This window comes from Electrophorus electricus, chromosome 22 (genome assembly GCF_041902795.1).
Source record: "Electrophorus electricus isolate QZ-2024a chromosome 22, ASM4190279v1, whole genome shotgun sequence".
In the NCBI taxonomy this organism is placed as follows: Eukaryota; Metazoa; Chordata; class Actinopteri; order Gymnotiformes; family Gymnotidae; genus Electrophorus; species Electrophorus electricus.
In genome coordinates, this window is record NC_137518.1 from 5,201,846 (window position 1) to 5,226,426 (window position 24,581).

Consider the following 24,581-nt stretch of genomic DNA (forward strand, 5'->3'; position numbering starts at 1 on the left):
GTACATATATAACAGATCCCCTGACAAGGATACTGAACCAATTTTGACACATAAAATATTAAACACTTGGAATGGGTAAGAATTTTACTGCTAGATTTTCACTGGAAACATTTTATGTGGATACCACCCAAATGAATACTAACCCTGAAATCAAAGTCTTCAGCAAAAAGATTTAAAAAAGCAACAACAACTCGGTAGCTACAACAACAAAAAAGACCCTGGCAGCTCAGAGGAGTCTTTGTAGCTTTACAGAAACTGATTCCTGTTACCTCAAGACTAGAAGCATGAGACTGTTTGGCAGTGGCTCCCTGAATAAAGGCTGCATGTAACTGTGACTCACCAAAAGTCTGGACACCAGTTTGGTTATCGAGGGGACTGTTTCCTGTTTCATTCAGCACATAAATCATAACCTGTTATTCAGTCACCAAAGCCATACGTGCACTGAGCCCAGTGGCCCCACCACTGCAAGCTTCTGCACCATAGCTCATAGTCACTGTTATAAAAACTAACATCTGTTTAATCCACTCCAAACCATGGAATCATTCACAAGGAAATATGGGAGGACAAAATTTGACTCAACCATATTTCACTGTCATTTCTTAAATTAACCTTTCTGGTTAGGAAATAACACTTTGCACCTCTCCAAGTCAGAACTAACATGGTAGAATTTAGGACACTCCAACATTGCAGCATCTTCGTCTATTCTTTGGATCAGCAGCAGGTCAGGTGTATAGAGAAAACCTCCCACTGTCTGCCCCCAAATGGAGTCACTTCCAGCTTCTTCTTTCTATCTTCCTGAAGTTGGTGTCAGTCAACAAGTTTAAGCAGATGCATGCTGGGAAGCAAGTTGTACTCCTTGGCAGATCTCTGTAACTGTTGACTTGATGAAGATAAGAGGCAATTAATTAAGGTGATAAAGTAGCAGTACAATTGAACCACTTGGCATGGATAATGCTTTTCATTCTTGCCAACAGACGGACTGTTTTATTGAGAACCTGAGAAGGATTGGGCTTAGTTTTATTGCTAGTTTTCTGGTTTTCTGGCTGGAGGTCTAAAGCTGCCAACTGTTCAGGTTAATTTATCAGTCCAGGTTATTACCTCTGGATTGGTGTAGTGTTGTACAGAACATCACAGAAACAAATCATTATCAAGCTAGGTTTAAACATTAAACAAAGTCACTAATTCCTTGTGCATTTATAGAGTGTGGGAACCTCACTGTGTCTACTAAGGACCATTGAGCAAACATTTCATCAGAGACTTCAACCCTGACTTGTGTTGTCTGTGTTGCTACATTTACATGTACTCCGGAGAGCACATCAAAAACATTTTCAAGAACAGCAGCCTTTAGAAGTCACCAGAAGCTATTACTTGAAAGAGCTATTTTTTTAACCTAACCTCCAAGGAACCATGAGTAATTCCACACCTACATTTACCACTCTTGGTCTCATTGCATAATACTGAATAATTCATAGCAGTTACTGAATAATGTCATGAGATTCATAATTGAAAAATGATGTTGGATTGCAAAAGGTTAATGGAATGGCAAAAAACATTTTTTCTAATACTGAATATCAATATTCCTTCAAAAACATAAAATTGTTAAAAGATTAAAACAGTATTTACAAATCCCAAGTGTTTAATGTAAATTCTCAACAACGGGTTTATATATAATGGTTTGAATCAATACGTTTAATATAGAACAAACAAATGTGTCAAAGCCAGGTATGCATTCCCACTCATACCACCACAACAAAGCACAACTCTCAACACTGATATGTACATCCTCATCTCACCTGCTTTCTAATACTCCTGCTCTAACCCTAAATGATAGAAATATGTGACAGGCAATGTAGCTCTTCTAGAAATTTTATGAGCAGTATTGTTTTGTCTCAACACCATCAATCCCATGTACTCTGCCAGACAGACAAAAATTTGAAAATTCTTGTTATTATTTCCTGTGAGAAGCTGATTATATATATATATATATATATATATATATATATATATATATATATATATATATATATATACACACATACATACATACACACACACACACACACACACACACACACACACACACACACAGCATTTGTGAGGCAGACCACAGTACATGATGTGTGAGAGAGCAGGACACTGATGACATTCTGTTTGGGTGGTTAGTGTCCTCCACTCACATTTGCTCTCTCTCTCTCTCTCTCGCTCTCTCTCTCTTCCACTCCTCCACACACAGGAAACAGCAGGAAAGGAAGAAACCAAAAAGAAAGACTTCTGAGACAACTGACTCCCGATAGCTACAATAGGCTTTTCACAATGGCTTGAGTGCACATGACATCCTCTTGCTAATGTTATTTCTCCTTCCAGTGCAAGCTTTGTTTCCCACAGACCATGCGTAAGACCTGCTGTAGTCCTAGACCAGGAAACAGAATGGTTATGGACCAACACCCAAACCCCAAGTGCCTTAAAGGGGAAGTCCTTGGGTTGGTGCTTATATCACTGATTCGTGAGCTGTGATCAGCATCATTATTGCACACAACCAGTATGAATCAACAAAACCAATATAGGGGAATAAAAACAGATATTGCTCCTCCCTAATGTTAGAAGGCACTGAATTCTGCCATAAGGTTCATGTGGCAGAAAATTAATAAAGTAGGTTTTAAGACAGTATAGTGCCATTCAATTTATCTTAGAAAAAAATGAAGACAGATTAGGCAGATTTGAAAGTAGAAAATTTACTTTCAACTACACACAGGATGAATCCAAGCCTGCCCATGACCCTGTGCCGCAAATTCTCTTCAGATCAGTAAATGTGTTTTTTTTCCTGCCTGCTCATATGGTTCTGGAACAATGGAGGGCCAGAGAGATGCAGTAAAAATAACCCCTGTGAAAATGCTTCAGATCTCCTGCCCCACAAGAGGCTTGAGTAGCACCATGGTGCAAGAGCATGAAGCCTATTCCTTGCAACCATCTCCTTTACTGTGACATCATATGGCCCTGTGTTATGAACACTAACACTACTCCTTGCATGAACAATGCAGGAGAAAAGTGAGCTCCAAGAAGCACATCCTGCATCTTGACCTTATGTTACGGGGGGGGCGCTCATCGTCAAAAGAGGGACAATGACCCCATTTCTCCCCTACAATGGCAACAGCAACAGCCTCATCTTGCCTGTAGTGATTTTAGTCTCAGTTAATGGAGTACAGAGCAGAGCCTCAGGCGTGAAACATCCAGAGGAGGTGGCTGGAGGAGACTGATAGTCAGGAACATCAAAGAAGGGCCTCAGGAAACAGCGCAGAGGGGATAATACATCTGTAACCCTTCCACAAAACAAACTGGGCTTAAAGGAGCTGATCCTGACAGCTTCAGCAGAAGCCTGGCAAAGTCTTTTTAGCTAAGATCAGATTACAGACTATAAGGTCTCAGCTGCTGGCACAGATGCTACAGAATTTAACCTGGCCCCAAGCACTGGGGATTTGAAACATATCAGTGAATCCCAGGAAAACCTCCAATGGCATGTTCAGTGTTCTGTTCCCCAGTGCATTCTTCACCTTACCTACAGGACTTAATTGCACTGCAGAGATTGGTGCGATCACCAATCTAAAGCACTTCAAAGGATTACATTTATCAATCAATTCCCAAATCCCTCTGGCACGTTAAAGGAAAGGAAAATACTCAAATTTGCCACAGCCCATAACTTCATGTGTGATGTGTCAAACAGATTGCATGGAAACGCTATAAATGGAGTGATGCTCTAAATAGCGGAATAAATATGCAACTGGCTTCAGCCATGTAAAAGAGCACCGTCTCTTTTGGAACATCACAGATGAGACATCAAAGTAGACATTAAATGGGTACAGATGGTCAGACAACCAGAAAATGATTTTAAGTTATAAATCAGACACATACTGGCATGAGATGGGTTTGTTCCAGAAAGTTTGGCAAGTACAAAGCTCAGTTCATTTGAAATGGAGAGTGAGGTAAAGGGAAAAGATTCACTTACAAACTGAAATCTCTGTTATCTACCCTATTAAATATTATGGGATGTCCTCACCTCAGCTAAACACCTTGAGGAAGCTGACAACCCCAGAGTTTCTGTATTCTTTTACCGATGCTATTGGGACCTTTGACTGAAAAGAATTCTGTTTTTTACAAGACACTAGCATGAAACTGTAAATGGGATCCATCTGACTAGCAGCTTACTTGTTTCTCTTTTAAACAGCCCCAAAAAACATCAAGGAAGTTAAAGCTTTCAAAATATGTGAGAGATGTCACTGGGTTTGATCATTATTAGAATTAGAATAAGCTGTCTACAGTAAGGCTTAAAGTACACAATTACACATAATCACTTTGCTAATGTGATTTATATAAAATAAGCTAAGACAGGACATTAGTAGATTCACAGCATGATATCTACAGCCCATTGTTGCCCCCGCTGTGAGAGTTATCATCATTATCAATTGAGTAAAGTACAGATAAGGAACAATAAATTTTGCACTGAAGTCCTGCCCAGCACACATAAGCATCCTACAGCCTGCTTTCTGCATAAGTGCCAAGAACAAACCCATCTCTAAGCAAAGGTTCAAATATGCCAGCTACCCACTCCACTTCTCCCCACATCATCTCCCTTTGATGTGCGTGAAAACCCGCTCTTCTCCATTTATAAGGCTATCTAATCATCGTTAACTGTAAACATTACAACCAAGAGACGAGTGGTGAAAACCCTTATAAGAATGAGTAGTTCGATTTCAATGGATTTATTTGTTGCGAAAGTCTAGACGTTGCCAGCACTAGCGAAAAGTTGGCCACCTGACATGGGTCAGCCAAGAAAATTGTTTTTCTTGGCAAAAAGTTCGTGATCAATTTCATTGGCAGATCAAGTCAAACATGACAGAACGATGAATCGGATAACACGATCTGAGGTAGTTTTGTGGTACATAGAGATAATTGTGCCAAATTAATTACATCGGCGGAAACAAATAAATCAGTAACTTCCATGTACGGAAGTAAACCCTATAACAGGACAAGGAAAGTATCAAAAACAAACACAAGAGCATTTATTATACGATTTGCTTTGTTTACATTTATATTTGCTAAAACTAGGGCTTACAACATTTTTTATTTTCTTTAGTTTACTTTTTTTTTTACTGTCATGTGTGAAATAACCCGTGTGAAATTATTCTTAATTAATTTATACTGATTTGCCCACCAAATATGAACAAATTAATTAAACATACTCCCACCAGTTTTGCTCTGTTTAAATTAGTGGAACAAAATTAATTATTAAATTAAAAGAAAAAAAAACACACTGGGAATTTACAGGATTTGTCTGAGCTTCATATAAGGTCATTACAAAATGTAATTCCACGGCAGGTCATATTAGCACAAATCCAGATTAAAAACTCTACACAGTGAAACGTAATGCCTTACACAAAACTTACTTACAAACTGTAAATTTCCTCTTCTTTCGTCACTGAATGAATTATTTATTCCACCTTTTGAGAAGCTTTCTGGCCGGTCAGGAATGGACTATGACGTTCGGGTCTCGCGTAGCCTATGTCCACACCTTGTCCTCACCCAGACAATATAAACAAACGGACAACGTGCGTGCGCGCCACTCCTACTGAGAGGAAGCCCTTGGCGCTCTTTCGTTCTGTTCCCAGTCACATCCGTCCACTTTGCTAATGACGCAGATTGTGCCGACATATTCTTCTTATGCAGGTGTAGCCTAATGCTGGCCAGCAACTGTGTTCCTGTTGCTGTTTCAGGTTTGAGCAATGGCATTCTACTGATTACAGCGCCTTCACATTCGTTTAATAGCAGCAAAAAGTTCGTAATTTAACGTAGGTTACCATCTTCATCCAAAGATGTGTGCAATGCAAGGTTTTTCCATTTTATTTCTGGTTTTCATTCTCGTACACACCTGCCTTAGCTCAGAAGAGCTGGAGTAACTGGACAACTCAGCAGTGTTTGGACAACTCAAATACGAATTGCAAGTGGTGTGGTATTAGGTAATGTCTTTGAGTTGTAGTTAGTCCAAAATAAATGTGTTTTCATCGTCTTCAGAAACACGCTTGCGAATTTTCCTATTTTCCTACATGTGTATTTTATGCATTTGACTTCAAGGAATAAAACAGCTCCTCTATTGGCAAAACTCCAAAAAAGCCAAAGTTGTTTGTAAATTCCTTTTATTTTCCACTAAACTCCTGGTGAGGTTTTGAAGGGGCAGTATCTGCTCGCTGTCTCCCCCTACAGGCGTCTGGGATTTGGGGATTTGAAATCATGTCATGAAATCAAGACACTTGCATGTAATGGGACAGGTACGCCGAGGAACTCGCCGTAATGCCAAAATCTAAAGTGAGACCAAACAGGAACGTCACAAGAACATCAAGCAGTTAAAAATGCTGTACTAGAGCATTAATGGCCGGATATGCTACAACTACTCGAAGGACAAAACTGATAAATCTGATCTGAAAAAAGTACTTTTAAAAGGGATAACACTTTTAATTTAGCATATATTCGTTTAGATAGTGTCTAGTGCTGGTTAAATGCTAATTCAAATTAATTGTAATTAAAATAATTTAAAATTTTAATCCATGTTATTAACAATATGAAAAGTAGTTGGAGTGGGGAAATCAGTTAATTGTATATAGACATTAAAATTCTGAGGGCTTGTCCTCTGCATTCAAATTAAAGGAAGTAATATCAGTTGGGAGTGTCCATTGTAGTTCCACTAGTTTAAAACTAAATTGCTTCTAGGGCTCTTAACATTTACAAATGCTGAGCTTTGTGAGAATTGAGATGTAATTAGGATGAGCAAGAGAATATCAGTATGTCATTGGCAAAAAGTGTTTTATGTGCAGGTGTGTTTCAGTCATTAACAAGCAAACATTTTTGGGTGGAAAATTATATAAATTACACATACATATAAAGACACACACACAAAGAAGGAGAGCGAGAGAGAGAGAGAGAGAGAGATGCGCACAGAAATACACACCCTCAAACAAAATATAAATCATCAAAGTCATAAAAAGTCTCATAACTGACATTTTGCCAGTTTTATTCATATATCATACACAGTTTCATTGTAACATACCATTTGAAAACATCAGTTACCCTTATATTGTGGGAAGATTTCATGCAGACTTAAGCAATAGCAATGGTCCAAAACAACTTGTTCCACTGGCAGATGTTAACGTTTTATCATTTTCTTCTCCTAGCTCCATTTTTTAAAGCTGGAGATCTTAAACAATATATAGCCATCACTTGAGCTAAGAAAAAAGTGGAATTAATGTTGTATAGCATATTCATACAGTTATACTGTAATATGATTATGGAGCTTTTGAAAGCATAGTTTTAAAAAAATCTTCACTCATTTTATGTCTTTTGTTCCATTATTGTCCAACTAAACAGACTTTTCGAGTTACATTAATGCATAAACAATCAGAGGTTTTTCAGCAGCCTATATTAAAATATATTATAAAACAACAGATAATAATAACTTCATCGACCTGAAGGGATGAGACAGGAAGGTTACAGGACAGTGCAGGAGGACGGATATTTAGTGGTGTGAACCCTGTTTTCTGTCCCATAAACAAAATAGTCATAGTCTTTCCCATTGTATGAGTAGAAAGCATGAGTAAGAGGCACCAGCTCTATTGTCTGCCGCTGTGGGGGAGGGGGGGGGGGGGGCGGAGAGAGAGAGAGAGAGAGAGAGAGAGAGAGAGAGAGAGAGAGAGAGAGAGAGAGAGAGAGAGAGAAAATCATAATCATTGTGCAAGTTTGAATTATAAAAATGACAAAATGACAAAGCAAACCATTTGGATGCATTTAAGCATGCTGGTTCAAACCCATTCCTGAAGAGCAACAGCACGTCAGTGTATACTGTAGGCCTTCCTCGAACAGAGTTCTTTCAGCAGCTTATGAGTGAACTGAATCCACTACACAAGAGCAATGCACTCCGCAGTGCTGTAGCAAGCCAGTATAAACTTTAAAATGCTGGCAATTGCTGCCCCCTAGTGGAGACATCAACATTCACAACCTCTCTAACGGTCGTTAACAAGGCAACCGTTTGTGAGTAATAATCGCGCCTTAATACGGAGGTTTGTTCACCTGTTGTAGAATGCGGCTGACGACAGAATATTTGGTTAGATGCTCCTGGATCGCTCCTTTGGAGGCATCGCAGATATCCTGGTCAGGGAAGCCCACTATCGGATAGACCTGCAACCATGGCTCTGCGTTTAATACTGCTCCTGGGAACCTCATTCAACAGCGTTTATGTTATAGGCTGTGAAGGTTTACAAGCATTTCAAAATATAAGATGATACCATGTTGCAAATAATATAATAAAAAATAACCATATGCTTTTAAACATTTTTTCCCCTTTGGGAACGCTGAAGAAAGCTAAGGCCAAAACCCATACATTTTTATAAGCTACTGATGCTTGATATACAGTAAAAGAACAAAAATAAAATAAATAAAGAGCTGTATATTTGAGTGCTGTTTATCTTACCATTCCCCTGAGACTGTAATAACATATGCTGACTGAAACTTTGGTTGTAAATCCTACTGTAAATGTTAAGGATGTTAAAAAAGACAGTAAACTGATGCAAAAATTGAATTTTCAATTGCAGTTTTGCATACTTTCCACGTATACTGTATTCTGCATTTTTTTCTGTATGTTCCAGTGGTAGAAATCATAAGATTATAGCAGACCCTGCCTGAATGAACTTTGAGTCTCCTCACAGCTTTAGAAAGAATGAATGAACGAATGAGTGAATGAATACCAGGATACTTTCATCAGTGAAGAACACTTCCCCAGAGACCTTCTCAAATTTCTTCATGGGGAACTCGAGCTGTCGGTCAGGTATGAACTCATACACCTGGTTTTTCCTGAGACACACCATATAACATACCATTACTGAAACACCATGTCACATAACACTACAGAACACGCCAGCCTAACATCATGGGACATGGCAGTTCCTAATATGCCAACCTAATATCATGTAACATAACACTACCAAAATTTATTTTTGATATTCAGAAACATTGAAATGGCTATTGGAAATGAATTCCTTATTTAAACAAATGTCTACAAAGCTTGTGTCCAGATTTGTTAAACAGCTCACCTCACGCTCATCTCGCAAACCTACCATGTGATTTTGAGCTCTATAAAGTGTAAAAGCTTCTTATTGCCGTTGCATTTGCGGCATGTTTTGTGTCCGCTACTGTGGCACCATGTACACCTGCAGGCAGGGGAAGGGCAGTACTTAATCACTGGAGTCTTTGGAATAATGTTAATTAATTTGTAAATACATTAATTCATAAATACCTAAATTCATCAATATATAAATACAGAACACATCTAATCAATTGCAGGTGACATTCCTATGGAATACAGAGCTTGCTAATGTAAAGTGAGCTCCAGTGTTTATCATTAGGCAACAATATATACAGAAGCACTTGATATGGTTTCTCCAGGATGAAGGGAGGTACTTACACTCTGCTTCCTCTCCCATGACAGCTGGTGCATCTTCTGTTGCGGCCGTGGCTCACCCCGTGGCAGGACATGCAGCTAGTCTGAGGGCAAAATGGCTTGGAGCTCAGTTCATTCAAAGTCAAGGGCCAGGCAGAGCAGAGGGTTTAATCTGAGGATCTTTTGACCCAAACCATGGAGATTTTAGATTCAGCGATCGACGGTACTATATGTGATGGATGGCCCAAAATAGGGAAAGTGAACAGGGAAAGATTATAGGGAAAAAGAATATGGAAAAATGCAAAGAAAATAGGGAATGAGAGTAAGGAAGGAATACAGGAAAAGGGAGAAGGGAAAAAACAGGGACAGAGGTAAAACAGGTAAATAGGAAAGGAAAAGGGGAAATTAAGTAGGAAAAGTGAATCAGGAAACAGAAAAGGGGAGAAGAAGGAAAAGAGAATTTGGAAAGTGAATAGGGAAAGAAAATGGATGAGGAAGAGACAAAGTGAATAGGGAAAAGGAATAGGGAAAATTGAAAAGGAGAGAAGGGGGAAAGACAAAAAGGGAAAGAGAATAAAGAGAAAGGGAATAAGGAAATGTTTCTCACGATCTTAATTACAATATATGAGGACTGGAAAACCAGGGTATTGCTATTGTTTTTAAAAAATAAAAGCATTCTCAACCAGTGAATTATCTGAACACATTTCTTTGAACTGTTGTAACATATACAGCTGCATTATGTCATGTTATACCTTGGCAAGTTAATAGTATACACCTGTGACACTGCAGCCTAAATCCAAGAGACTCCTAATAAGAGTATCTGCGGTAAGCGAGCCACACCAGTACAGGCCAAGATGACCCAAAACCTGGCCCTGCAGATTTGGGTACTGTAGGCTGGATTTAGATGTGGCAAGGGGTGTGAGACATCTACTTACCCGTCCTCTGCCGTGACAGTGTGTGCATCTCACCCGCCCCTTCCCGTGACATCTGTAGCAAGTCTGTGGCAGCCGGTGAGAGCAGGTGTATTGGCAAAAGGAGAAAAAGGGCAGACTGAACCACAGTAATACATTAACACCCAGTGGTTCTCCAGACCTGTACTCCAGGGCCAATAGTCAATCCACACGTTCTACAGATCACTTAGGAGGTTGCTGGAAAGACCGCACACTTCCTGCTAATACAGGAAGTGCAGAAAATATACACTAATAAAGATAAATGATATTCTGTCTCTTTAATAAGCTGCTCTGCTGCATTTTGTTTTCAGAGCAGCTTAGGTACCTCTTATAAAGTCCCATCGGTAGGTCCAATCTCACGATATTCACTTTTCAAATGCCAGATTCAGTGTAGTTACTGAGGAAGTTGCAGTAGTACTGGATCATACGCCTTTAAGACGGTTTCCATAACAATGTCCTAATTCCTTTCCTTTCTGTGGCTGGTTTTCTTTGTTTACAACAGTGCAGCCATAAAGCACTCTCATAAATATCAGCTTGGTAAAGCACATCTCTGGATCTGGACATTAAACCACAAGTCATTCTGATGTCTGTCTCATAATAGGATAGAGATCACTGGTGAACAGAGGCAGCTGACAATGACTAAATTGCTTTTAAAAATCAAAAGAAGAAACAATATGCACAGTAACCATGTCTGTATTCATCAACGTAAGTGACGTACTTTTACAGATGAGGTGTGTGGAACATGCACTTTCTGCACTGTGTCAGTGAATTTGGTTGGATACTGAACTTCCACTAGCCATGGGGGCGGGGCCATACCATACTGTGGTCCATCCACAACCTGCCCTGAAGACGAAACAAAATATAAAAATGGAGAACTTCTTCTCTGATAAAAATTGGATTGGGATTTTCCTTTTTCAACTTCAGTCTCAATTGCCCATCATTCATGTAGCAAATTAAGTTTGTATACACTGCAGTATACAGTACCAGTCAAAGGTTTGGACACACCTACTTATTTTTTATATTATCTACATTTTAGAAAAACAATGAAGGTTTCAAAACTATGAAATAAATATGTGATTATGCTATGTGAAACAAATATTGGCTATCTTAGATTCTTCAAAGTAAATATCCTGTACTTTGATACAGCTTTCCATACTCTTGGTGCTCTTTTAACCTGCTTCATGAGGCAGGCACCTATGATGCCTTTCCATCAGTCTTGAAGGCATTCTCATATATGCAGAGCACTTGTATGGTGAGGAAATAAAGTTCTAAATTAAAACTATTTGCAGAGTGAGAATTAAAAATTATTTTTAAAATAATTTTATTCATTTTTTTCTTTAATTCAAAAATGAAAAATAATGAATTCACATATGAATTAAAGTAAACTTAATTTATATATATATATATATATATATATATATATATATATATATATATATATATATATATATACACACACACACATGCACACAAATTAATTCATATATATACACAGTACAAATTTCAACAAAGCACAAGAATCAAATGCCTTTAAGACTATGAAAATCATACATTCATTCAGTTGTGTCCAAACATTTGATTGGTACTGTATATGAAGTGCAGTAATTTATTAATATTGCCATTAATTTATTGTATGTGAAGTTTGGCAACAACAGTGACATATGCTAAAGAATGCATCCATTAAAAGTCAATAATTTACAGTAAGCCATATTTATATATTACATTTTGGTGCAACTGTTCCTTTAAATCAGAAGGAACACTAAATGTAAATGGTATCTAAAAGCCATAGCTACAGTACCATTATATATCTCATGCTCCCAAGAGCTTGATCTTGACTCAGTAAACGTTTCCAAACGGTACTAAAATAAAATAGAAAAATATGTTATCCTCTGAATGTGAATTGCCTTTAAATGTATAAGGCAATACACCCGTTGGAGTTTGATGACAGTGACAACAAATTAATCAAAGAAATAACCAGTCACAGACTTTGCATATGACATGGCAGCATTGGAAAAGCATGCCAATATCTCTCTGTACATAATGAGACATATAAGTAAGAACTACACAAAAAGAAAATAAACCTTACAAAATCAGGTATATTCTAACAATACTAGACCAATGTCATCATTGCAGTGTAATCAAGACTAAACGATTTAGGGGAAGGATTTACACGGTACACTGTGAAAGGCTTCAGGTCCTTGAAGACGAGGTTTTGGGCTGGCTTGCTGCTGTATGTCCACTTTTTCCCCACAAACTGGAGCAAGGCCTCTCGGGCTACATCTTCAGATACCTGAGGAACCCTGCAAATCCAGTTACAATCCCGGTTACAACCCAATTACAATTACATTACCATTTACACCAAAGCAATTCTTTGTCCTACATGTCATGGTGCTATATTTGCGCATTAGAATAATATAGTATAAATCCTATAATATGTTTTGCTGTACGTGAGGTGTACAAAGCTGAGCGTACTTCACATTGGGGACAGACGCATTCCTGTCATGTTCAGGGTGTGGGACAAAGTCAGCCGGTAGAGGGCAGATCTGGTCTGTGCAATCTGATGACACATATGGGCTAAATCAGGACAGCTCAAAACAATTGCAAAGCAGATTGTGTTTAATTTTTTTTCCTCTGTCTTAATGTGGCATCCCCTTGCTTTGACTGCAAGGCTAAAGTCTATTGTCACTTACTGTCACTTATGCATGCGATATCCTGCCTTCCCTATGCCAGAAAGCACTCACCGTCATCTTTAGGGTCCCCATAACCTTCTACGCTGTCCAACCAGCCAGGAGGGGGCGCTGATGGACCCTCTTCAGGGATGCTGGGGTCAAATTCGCCTGTGGAAAGACATAAAGACTGTGAAGTTACAGGTTTCTGGCAAAAAAAAATTGAGGCAACGGAATTCAATCCAGTCCTCATTTTTGTTCCAGTCCAGTTCTTAGTTCATCATCAGAATTGTACATGTGATTTACAACATAAAATAAAAATAAAATCTGTAATGGGCTTTAGGAAGACTGAATTAAGAATGTCTGCTTTAAGGAGAAAGTAAAAGCTGTTGGTAGCCAGTTAATTATACACTCACCTGTCACCTTGTACCTGCTCTCCTACCTTGTACCTACTCTCACGGACCAATTTATTAGTTTCACTTATCTTAAAAAGTGCATTTTGTAAACATATAGCTTGTAGCCTGTGTGTAGGTAATATTTTCTGCAAACAGCTATTCAGTCCACATATTTTCATTCCAACCCAGGACGAGCTTGCCGGATCTCACTTGTTTATTTAGTTAGGTTCAACATATGATTACTTATATAAAGTGTGCTCCTGTTTGGTTGGAACAGTAATCTGGAGCCATGCCGGTTGTTTTTTCTTGAGTCCTCATCACCACTGATTAATTTGATTTGATACCAAACAAACAGACAAAAGCAAACACATGGGGATTTGCCAGGACTTCAAGAGGCCAAGTCAGTGCGTCCCTTCAGTACAAAGCACTTCGGAATGCAGGACACCGAGAATCCAAAAAGATTCGGAAGCTTCAGAAGCTGAAGTAGGACATGGGTGCTGAAAAAATTCAAGGCAAAAACCTGAAACTAATCAAAGAGAAGATAAGCCTCAAATTCTACATTTCTACTTTTTTCCTGCTGATAAACAGAGCGCTGGAATTTTATGTGCCCTTCCTTTTCATGAAACCTCATTCTTCTCTAGGTTTACTTAGCAATTAGTCCATGTCAGCTATTCATGTTACTATTCCCTTGCCTATTTGAATGCCCTGGCATACAAAGTTATAAATACAGAACTTCTCACACTTAGTGTGATGAAATTAGCAAACAATACCAGTAATCAGCAGACATAAATAGCTGTACAAATGGGCTTTTGCTCCAGCTGAGATCACACTTAAGATTGATCTTTTGGCTAAAGGAGAATAGGGAGAGTTGGTGGCTACAGGAACAATGCACTCAAAATACATCACTATACGAGGAGCTGAGTCTGCTGCCAAAAAGAATGAGAGCATTTCTGGGGCTTAGCTGACAGTGGGCATTCATTGGTACTGCAAGGCTGTGTTTGTTTATTAATGGCAGAAAGCTCCTAAAAGTGGTTGAACGTAGGACAGTTCAATAAGCCTGAGGAGTCCAACCTTTCTCACCCATGTGGGACAGTAGACTTCCTTTCCCCAGAAAAATCAGTCGGTGGCACAATATGGAGCTGTGTGGAGTTGTGTTTGTGACATGAAGCTATAAACCTACCCAAGCCACTGACACAAATATTTAGGTTCCATGTGCTGGAGTTCTAAGGAGTTTAGTGTAGGAGGTAAAGTAAAGGTATACACTGCTCTGATGGTAATACATCCCTACCCAGGGACCAATTCACCTCAGGTAGACTTATTTGTGTAGACTATGAGGCACTACTGCTTAACAATGGATAAAATAAATATACATAAATATGGGCCCAAGAGAGCAAGCGCTTATTCAGTGTGGCCTGGTGCGTGACGTAACAATGACGCATAAAGAAACCACAGCAACTATATAACTGATAAAAAAAAGGGCTTAGTGTTAGGGGTGTGCAATATGACAAAAATAAAACATCAGAATACTGGCAAACATTTTTATGCTATCTGATATTCACAATATTTTTCTGATGTTTGATATGAAGCCGGAAAGGACACAATGCACCAGTATGACAGTCGGACCTCATTGAAAACAATGGCATCAAAACCTGAGTACAATGATTTACCAACCTTCACTAATACATAATTTATTTCTGAAGTAACAGAAGAACAATATTTTGGATGCTAAATCAACTTTATGCTACTGTGCAATTTTGAAAGGTACATTATGACACTACTAGCTTTCACCCCAACTAGTTCTAGAAATACTGAAAATATCAGAAATACATATCACAAAGTAATGTATCACAATAATATATATCACTGCATTGCCAACACCTATCTGGCATCCTTGGATGAAATCAAGAAAAAGGTTAACACTTCAAAAGGTACCATGTACAGGATTTTTCAGCAGAAAATGAACTTGCTGTAACATCACGCTAAACATGTTGCTAGTCAGTCAGATGGGGAGGGCTTGTTTGATTCATTGCTTATTTTGACTTTTATAAATCTGCCTGGCTACATGATGTTCAATCAGTCACTAGAAATAGCACTTGAGCACAGACAGTTGAAATGGAAACAAGCAATTTGGAACGCAGGGGAATCGCTGGACTTACAGACACCCACTATAATTGGCCTGGTGACTAGAGCTGCCCCTTATATGTAAAGAGGCATGAGAGTATTGCCTTCAGATACCCCCATTCCCCTTCTCTTTAATTTGAGCAAATAGATGCATCTTTATGGCTGTAAACAGCAGCACAATTTGTGATTCTACTAACTGTTACATGCAATAGCACTACATCCACTGCACCATTTACAATTACGTAAGTAGCAATAATCTACACAACAGCTACTCCAGATACTCTGGAGCTGGAGTTTGGCATGCCATTCATTGATGTTTGACCTTTTGGTTAAAAATATATACATCTAAGCATGGCTGTCTTGGCTCTATTTCAAATCTGATGACCGACGCATCACTAACAAGTGTGGTTTTGTATATTTATACTCAATCAGTGGCACCCAACCCAGAGGTCAGGGTAAAGGCAGAGATATTATAGTTATCAAACTATCAGCTAACCGCAGCTATCAAGATAGCAGGAGAGATCAAATGTTTACGTAAAAACAAGCCATACTTAAAAGGCAATAGCAAGGATTTTTTACTTTCATTTGGGCACAAGAAAGCTTACAACTAAAACAGCCATAGTACAACAGGTCTTTACGTGACAAGGCTTTTACATAAATAGTCAGTGGTTTTCAGCATCAGAATTTGACAAAAAAAAAACTTGTGTTTAAACAGCTCACACTGGTAAAGTTTCTATAAAAATCAATTAATGATATAATTAATGTGGACTCGGATTTCATGGATATATGCTGCTAAAAGTTTCAGTTGACACTACGCAAAGTATTTCATTATTGCTGTTCCACTAAAAAACTAACCAGACAATATTAATAGCAAAAGGGTATGCACTACTACATTGAGAATGGCATGTTGTTATGTAATCAAGGCTTCTATTTGTTGATTGCATGTGTGAAGTTCACCTTTCTACCTGCTTTTTTAAATCAGCTATATGTAGAGTCAACACCAGAAATTCTGGGACCCTTAATAAGCAGCAATGAGTATATTAAATGCAACACACATGCAACGAGTGATATTTTAGACTTAAACTAATGGATGAGCTGCCTTATTACGTATAAAAAAAAAATTATACGTAATGTAGGCAGGTAACAAAATCGTAGAATTTGGATTCATGTGTGAGAGTCCTTTATTGACTGAATATGTATCCACGGTTAGGAGTACTAGAGTAAATAAATGACTTTAATATAGTAAGAATTAATAACAGTAGTAGAGGAAATTACAAAAAGTAAGCAAAACCAAAATAAGATTAGATCAAATCTATAGAGCACAAACAAGTCACTTAGCATAAGGGCAGAATTAAAAAATATTTATGAAACACCACAAAGACACACAAAATCCCTCACTAAAAATACACATCAAAACAATATGAACGCCTGATAGAGCATTTGCAAAAGTTATTACTGGTCAATGAAAACAGGGAACCAAGGAAGTAAAACACAGCCAAAAAAACAAGGAACAGCTGTGCAGGCTTAAACAGTATCAAATGAACCAATGAAGTTGTATCAAATGAAGTTGTATCAAATGAACCACCGATGAGGAGCAAGACAAAACATTGGGGTAAAAAAACAAAATAAAAACAAGAGGTACCTGGCTAGGCGTTTACACCAAAGAAGGGAATGACAACAGAACAACAACCCACCTGCCCTTGCAGCTTCAGAGGCACAAAAAGGAAGACATTGAGGCTTGTATTGGTCATGGGAGGCTTGTCTTGGTCAAAGCAGCAATTAATCCTGGGCAGGGGCCAGGAACACAAACACATCTAAGGTCCAGGTAAAAATGGGACTGGAAGGAAAAAGGACTAGAAGACTAAACAAAGTAGTGGATATAGGACTGAATGTCAAACTGAACCTGAGACTGGATAAAACACTCAAAAGGAGATGAATGCCTCAGCAAAGGTACCCTCCGAAACACTAGTCAGCTATTTAGATCTGAGTCAATGACACCCTCATGCACAAAGTATTGACAGGCCTCTATGGTAGACTCCAAGCCCACTGTATCATCTGCTCTACCTAACAGGCCACTACGGATAGGCAGACTGGTGACACTGAGATAATGTCATCAGTGTCCTCAGTGCCCACCTTCCCAATTTTTCTCCCTCAAGGTTAGAGAACATGTGCTAAGCCAACTTAGACAACTTCTCCATGCAGAACAATTCCAGTTCCTTGATAATCTTAGGTCTTTGCTTGTGGACTGCCTTCTTTAATACACAGCATAGGTTTCGATTGGATTCAAGTCTAGGGACTGAGAAGGCCACTGGAAAGCTTTGATTTTCTTTTCCAGCCATTTCTGTGTAGCTTTCAATATGTGCTTGGGGTCAGTATTTTGCTGAACATTTCAGTCTTCTGGCAGAGGCAATCAAATTTTTAGCAAAAATGTCCTGGTATTTAGTTGAATTGATTATGCCATTGATATTCACCAGACGCCATTAGTAACAAAACAGATCCAAGGCTTCAGCACCATATCTGACAGTCTCTAATAATGAATGATCAATAATTACGCTATTCACCACTAAATCTGACAGTAGATATTAGGTGATTTTTTTTTGTATAATAATCCCTTTTGTTCACCAAATGTGATGATGGTGTTCAAACTGTATTTCTGGGTTCCACTTTTCCTCTCATATCATATTCCTTATTGTACATGGAGGGCAGTATGTTCATGGATCCTCTTAAAAGCAATAAAAATAAGTATGCAATGCAAATCAAATGGAAAGTCAGTTGTTTTCACAGTGTAGGTGTGGCCTAAATGTGCTCTATCTCTATAGTCTATATCAAAGTTCATTTTCCATGTAGATAGTGTGTCAGTTTCCCAGCCTTCATACTGCAGACCTCCTGCCTTGGACATTTTAGAGCTGTAGCTGCTTTTACACACTCACTCCAGCTCAGGAAGGGGTTGTTAATGAGGTGGTTAGTTGGATAATTTGTGTTGGAGTAGGGGAAAAAAACTAACTTACACAACTTGAGGGTTAAGGGTCTTGCTCAGGTGCCCAACAGTGGCAACTTGGCAACAGTGGGGCTTGAACTGGAAACCTTCTGATTATTAGTTAAGTACCTTAACCACTGTCCACTCTCAGGGCTAAATGATGATTTCTCTATTCTATGGCAGATAACTGATTTGTTGTATTCAGTCATAATTTGTTTACAATTAAGTTGTTGTATAGTAGCTATAGAATCCCAATTTATTTCAATTCAACTACTGGAAATCCTAATTTTTTTTTTTTTTTTGAAAGAATACACTATTCATAAAACAAGTCTTGTAGAAATGATTTCTTAGATAAATAGTAAGCAATCGGCAATAAACATTTTTCAGGAAAATTTGAATAATCATATACTTTTATATGATTTTTTTTTTTTTTTTTTGTGCAGTTACTTGAAGAGTGCCAATAATTCTGGCATCAACTCTGTGCTATCATCCTGAATCAATCTGGTACAGCTGTAAAAACCACAGCCCTTACAGAGCATGGGCAAAATCTGAAACAGACTGCAGTCTGTTATTTACAGCAGGGACGAAGAGGGCCCTAAGATGTTTGAGCGAGTCTATGCTCTCCATAAACAGTATGAATGTAGTTTGTACAGTGTGTCAGTGGATATTTATCATGAGAAAGAAATCAATATAGGCTCACATACTTGCAAAGCACACTGAATTGCCCCTGTGTATGAAAAGTGCTATACATCTAAACCTGCCTTGCCTTGCCTTTCAGAACAGTAATAAATACTAAATACTGCTAATAAATACTATGATGGAACTCCTTTGCACTAAACTGAATGCTCTACTTTATCACTGTTTTGCTTTAAACTTTGCTAAGGTCATATGCAAACAAAGTAAATTGTGTTCTTTACCATGCAGGGATGTCACATGAGCTAAATAATGGAAGATGTCCAAAAAAAATGGTGCTCTAAAGGCAGTGAGTGGCTTAATAGGCCATATAATGCTGTTCACTTGTTCTTGTTCTTGTTGTATGATAGAAATTATTCATACAATTCTTTCATTGTATGACTGCTGCAATTGTATTTTTTTAATATGATCAACTCTTTGGAGCTCTTTCAACACTCCTAGGAGTGTTCTTGGCAATCAGACTCCTTAGAATGTCTGACAAAATACACACTACTTAGCTAACATTTGAGCTTGAGCTACATTGTTATATCAGGAGGTCCGGGACTGTTTGTAGGCAGAAGCTTTCCAAGATCAAACATCTGTAGCTCCCCAAAGTCATTTGACTTAATGTTGAAAGAAATGAATATCTGCGTGATCGCCTGGAGAAATCAGGTGAGCAGTTATATTGAAGTGAACAGTTAAACTGAGATAAAACTCCATATCTGAGATCAGAATACAAATATAAATGTATGAGTTTACTATGTTCCTCATTATAATGTGTAACAAGTTTCAACAAAGGAAACGCATCTTCAGGTTTATATCCGTCTGTTATTGAATCTAGAGTTCTGTTTTTAAATTATAAATGGACAACACAGCTATCTCCAAATGTTTCTGTAGTCATGGACTCTAGTGGGAGGCTCACCACGTTGGTGACGTAGGCTGTTCATCACACAGTTTGCTTTTAAATGCTTCGATTTCTAAGGATAAACAGCCGTCGGGGAGTGTTGTTGCTCACCTGGAATTTACCTTTTAATTTTTTCATCAGCCCTCTTCAGGCAACATAGTATAATGCATCCTCACCAGAACAGTTTTCTACGTATAGCCTACACCCAAAACATGTCGCAAATGTTTTGTACCCGTGGAAGTTGGAGAAACGAGTTGTTTCCCAGATTCTTAATTCTGACAACTAATGAATCGAAAATCACAATTAATTTGAGAAACCTTAATTAACGTTTACTTTTTTTGTTTAGAACAAGTAGCCTATACTCATGTACTGTAAAACGGCTATCTGGCCTAAAGCTAACGTGTGAAGTACTTCAGTTTTCTTCACCTTTTATATTGCCTACTCTAAAAGACATATCGTTAATATACGATTATCGTGTGTCGAAATGACCGTAATATATTGCCTAATATTAATGAGACCTGCAAATCACTGTACCCACAAAAAAATACAGTCACTTACCAATATCGTCGCTTTTTTCATCCATAGCTGGCAAAAGAGACAGTGCAGCCTAAATTCTGCTGGAGATGGAGCATATAAAGCAGCGGGTAACTTGGGTAACCTAAAATTAAATTTACCGATCAATAAATCTTAACTGAATTCAAGCTGCGTATGACAATACGCAGGATACACGTGCAAGCTCCGCCCGTTCAAAATTGTTAGTCATTTATTTACTTTATTTAAGTGGTTTGTGCTTGTACACTCTAGAGACAGTGTAGAGACGTGTTTCCTGTTTTCAGCCCACCGCCTTCACCCACATACTCCCTCTCGACATACAACAATAATAACAAAGTTTGGTTTAAAAAAATCATAAAAAGGATTACGTCGCAACGATTACAATGGGCATGTTTTTTCCTCTCCCGCAAACTCGTTTGAATCACACATGATCATACATTATGATACAGTATAACTTTTGATTATCAAGAAAAGACCTAATACAGCTTTTGTGCAGATTTTCAGTAAGAAGGTATTGAACTAACGCAGCAACTATAATGGACACTACGACTGTGATTATTTTCATTGATATGTAGGCTTTTGCATTTTTCATTTCATTTTCAATGCATTTAGGTTACAACGCCCTAAGTCGAAACATGATAGACGTCTGCAACCAATCACAAATCACTGTTCTGTAAAAAAATATAAAAAATAAAAAATAAAAAAAAAAATTAAAAAGAAAAGAAAAAAAAGAAAGAAAAGACATTATTATTATTATTATTATTATTATTATTATTATTATTATTATTATTATTATTATTATTATAACGTTCAGAATTGTTCTGGAAATGAAGAAAGATATTCTGACACAACATGAGATATGGAAACAAAAGAGCTCTACCTTTAACGTTTGTTAAAAAGGACGTTGTTCTGATTGGTCGTGGTAGTCGTGTAATGAAAATACGGGATGCTTTACGTTTCAACTTGATTTAGTTCCTGGTAGAACTCAACTGTGCTTAGATTAGCTATTTGTGTACAAGTGAGTAGATGTACAATTTGTACAATTTATGTAATTCTAGGCATTGGTAATTTCGGGTTTGTTATTGGTTATGGGTTTAAGTCTAGTTCCTATAGTTCCTCGAGTTTTTATGCAAGGATATATTGATATAATAGGCAATGCTACAGTATATCGATCATATTATGATGTCGAGGTATATTTCTTGCATGATTTATGAGTTTAAGATTATGGACGCACACGTGTAGGTCACGAGTAAGTAAAACAGTTTAGACGCTAGGTGGAGCCATTTATCAATGTATATTGATAAAATATATACTGTTTCTGTATATGTTCTGATTACGCGTCTTTGTTTGCCTTAGGACCACACACACACACCCACACACACACAATACACACTTGTACACATAGAAAACAAAGTGGACATTCTACAAGCAACTGTATCATTCAACCTCTGTATCAACAAATAAACAAGAAATTCAGTCTGGAAGATAATCTGTTATTCTGGAATTTTATTTATTATGATCGGATTACCCACAGTTTTCACAACTATACTCCATAACATCACTAATAATTGTGGTCCTTTGAGCCAGATACAGTGATTGCTGTGAAATCAAAAAGCTATCCTCAGACTGCAACAGAGCCAGTGATCAGGACCCAACACTTGACTCATCCTCCCACCTACCTGGATGATTATGAAGTAGAGTACCCTGGTTAACGGGGAAGTAAGACAGCCGACTCGACAACCCCTGGTCATACCTCCAGCCAGGACTTTCCAAATTCAGAGATTGGAGCTTCTTCAGACTACAGATTTAAGGATTTGGATGACATTCCTTCATTGGCTTCCAGTAGCTGCCCTCAACAGATTTAAAACCTTGATGCTTACCTACAAAGCCAAAAATGGACCATCCCCTCCATATATGATGTCAATGATCAAAGCCCGATCTGTACCTCGAGTACTTCATATCTCAAGTACAGTTCAGTTTGAAATATCATGTTTCAATTCTCATGGGAGACAATCATTGAGACTATTCTCTGTCCTGGCTCCTAGATGGTGGAACGAACTTCTGCTTGCTGTCCGGACTGCAGAGTCCCTTGCGATCTTCAATCACAGACTGAAGACCCATTTATTTGTGGATTATTTAAACGACCACTGACCCTGCGTCTATGTCGACTAATTAAAACTCTACTACTTGTAGTGTATTGTTTATTGCACTGATGTTGACTGCTCCTATATTGGCTAACTCTAGTGCTTATTGTTTATTGCACTGATTGTTGTCTGAGATAGAGCTTATGTTTTTTGCACTTCTAGGCATCAGCATTGATCCTTGTATTTCAACAGTTTAATGGTATCTTGGACTCTAACGTACTGTACTGGCTAGGATGTATTCTATGAGTAAATGACAAAGCATTTTGTAAGTCGCTCCAGATAAGAGTGTCTGCTAAATGCTGAAAATGTAAGTATAACACACAGTGCAGACCAATGGCTACGTCTACCAGTTGAGGTGATGAATGCAATAGAAGCTCTGAGAGAGGCGAACTGACAACTGAATGAGAGCATAAGCTCTCTAGCAGACACATTACAGACCAATAGATGGACAGAACCACCAAGTCAGCGTGTAGTAGCTTTCCTTTAGTCAGATCACCAATTACAACTCTCCAGACATGTAAATGAAAGGGGTGTCTCACCTCACCACCAATACCAGTACTATGTTCCATTACCAACTTAGGGGCAGGGGTAGCTGAGTGGTTAAGGCACTTGACTAGTAATCGGAACGTTGCTGGTCCAAGCACCATCACCACCAAGTTTCCACTGTTGGGCCCCTGAGCAAGGCCCTTAACCCTCAGTTGCTCAAGTTGTATTCAGACATAATTGTGAGTCGCTTTGGATAAAAGCATCAGCTAAATGCTGTAAATGTAACTTCGCACAAATAACCAGTGAGCAGAAGACCGTGTGGATTAAGTAGAGTCACAAGTGTTGGAGATGTGTAGACTGAAGGTTACTTGTCAGACCTGCAAGGCTAGTCATCTATCTTCCATTTATAGGCCAATACATGGGAGTGAGAAAGTAAATGTAGCAGCAAAGGCATCCAGTGAGACCTTGTATTTGGACAGGCCTGGCAATGACAATAATGTTCTCCTTAAGATTCGACTACAGCATGGATAACATTCCTTGATGACATATGCCATTCTAGATGAAGGGTCTGAAAAGACCATCTTGCTCCATAGAGCAGCAATACAATTAGGATTAACAGGCACACCAGAAAACCTGTCACTGAGAACCGTTAAGAACGATTTGCAGGTCATTTCCAGGGAATGACTTACACTCCACCTGTCTCCAACAACACAGACATCATCCCGCCTTGTGTTTAAATTAATTTTGTTCGATTGTTATGGGCCTTTTATTATCAGAGTAGGCTGCCGTAGTGAAAAGTGATGTGGCATAATTTTCAAATGCCTATCTACAAGAGGTGTTAACATACATCTCATTAACAGTGTAGATAGTGATTTATTTCTGATGGTATTGCGTAGTTTCATTGCCCACAGACAAAAGCCTAAAGAGATCTTGTCTGCCCAGGGCACCAGTTTCCAAGCTGAGGATGAGGAGCTCTCAGAAGAATTTACTGTTAGAAACTGGTTCAAAGTGACCAGTCCTTCAGGTTCGATCTCCTCCAATTTACCCTCTGTCCTCTGGTCCATGTACCTGTCGTTAATTGGTTTTCCATTTCTAATCCTAAAATAGAAAAACAAAAAACAACCCTTTATCTTTGATTCTTGCACTGAATCAGAAATGAGAGTATCAAGAAACAGCTCACTTTTTGTTTTTATTTTCTTTTATGCACAAGAAAGCAGAACCAAGAATTCACCCAAATTT

General features: G+C 38.3%; 2 protein-coding genes across 5 annotated transcripts in view; both read right to left on the bottom strand.

The window, feature by feature from the left end:
• Positions 1-5,651, bottom strand: part of si:dkey-49n23.1 (semaphorin-3D) — a 44,466-nt gene extending 38,815 nt beyond the window's left edge. The window contains exon 1 of one of the 3 annotated variants that reach the window (XM_035520395.2): positions 5,439-5,648. The gene's annotated coding sequence lies outside the window, so the exon portion shown is untranslated. Of the gene's footprint in view, positions 1-5,438 lie in introns of all 3 variants that reach the window. The other 2 variants (XM_035520394.2, XM_081705345.1) reach the window with 2 other exon arrangements.
• Positions 5,652-7,024: 1,373 nt separating this feature from the next.
• Positions 7,025-20,930, bottom strand: ssuh2.1 (ssu-2 homolog, tandem duplicate 1). Of its 2 annotated transcripts, XM_027020218.3 has the most exons (12): positions 20,719-20,930; positions 13,167-13,262; positions 12,898-12,982; positions 12,596-12,725; positions 12,224-12,284; positions 11,144-11,268; positions 10,411-10,473; positions 9,500-9,579; positions 9,153-9,245; positions 8,784-8,889; positions 8,110-8,217; positions 7,025-7,665 (listed from the first exon to the last, which is right to left on the bottom strand). In XM_027020218.3, exons 1-12 carry the CDS (start codon positions 20,741-20,743, stop codon positions 7,531-7,533), a joined length of 1,107 nt encoding a protein of 368 aa, XP_026876019.2. In that variant the 5' UTR covers positions 20,744-20,930; the 3' UTR covers positions 7,025-7,530. The 2 variants fall into 2 exon arrangements, with proteins under 2 accessions (XP_026876019.2, XP_081561856.1); XM_081705730.1 differs by lacking the exons at positions 11,144-11,268; positions 12,224-12,284.
• Between the last annotated feature and the right edge of the window lie 3,651 nt (positions 20,931-24,581).

What these genes read in the sequence shown, in the direction of transcription:
- ssuh2.1 (XM_027020218.3), bottom strand. Translation starts at nt 20,743, where the DNA reads ATGGATGAAAAAAGCGACGATATTG. An exon ending in GGAGCATGAGATATATAATG is followed by an intron (nt 11,269 to 12,223) that starts GTACTGTAGCTA and finishes TTTCGTCTTCAG; the next exon opens with GGCAGGTTGTGGATGGACCA. An exon ending in TCACTGATGAAAGTATCCTG is followed by an intron (nt 8,218 to 8,783) that starts GTATTCATTCAC and finishes CCATGGTTGCAG; the next exon opens with GTCTATCCGATAGTGGGCTT.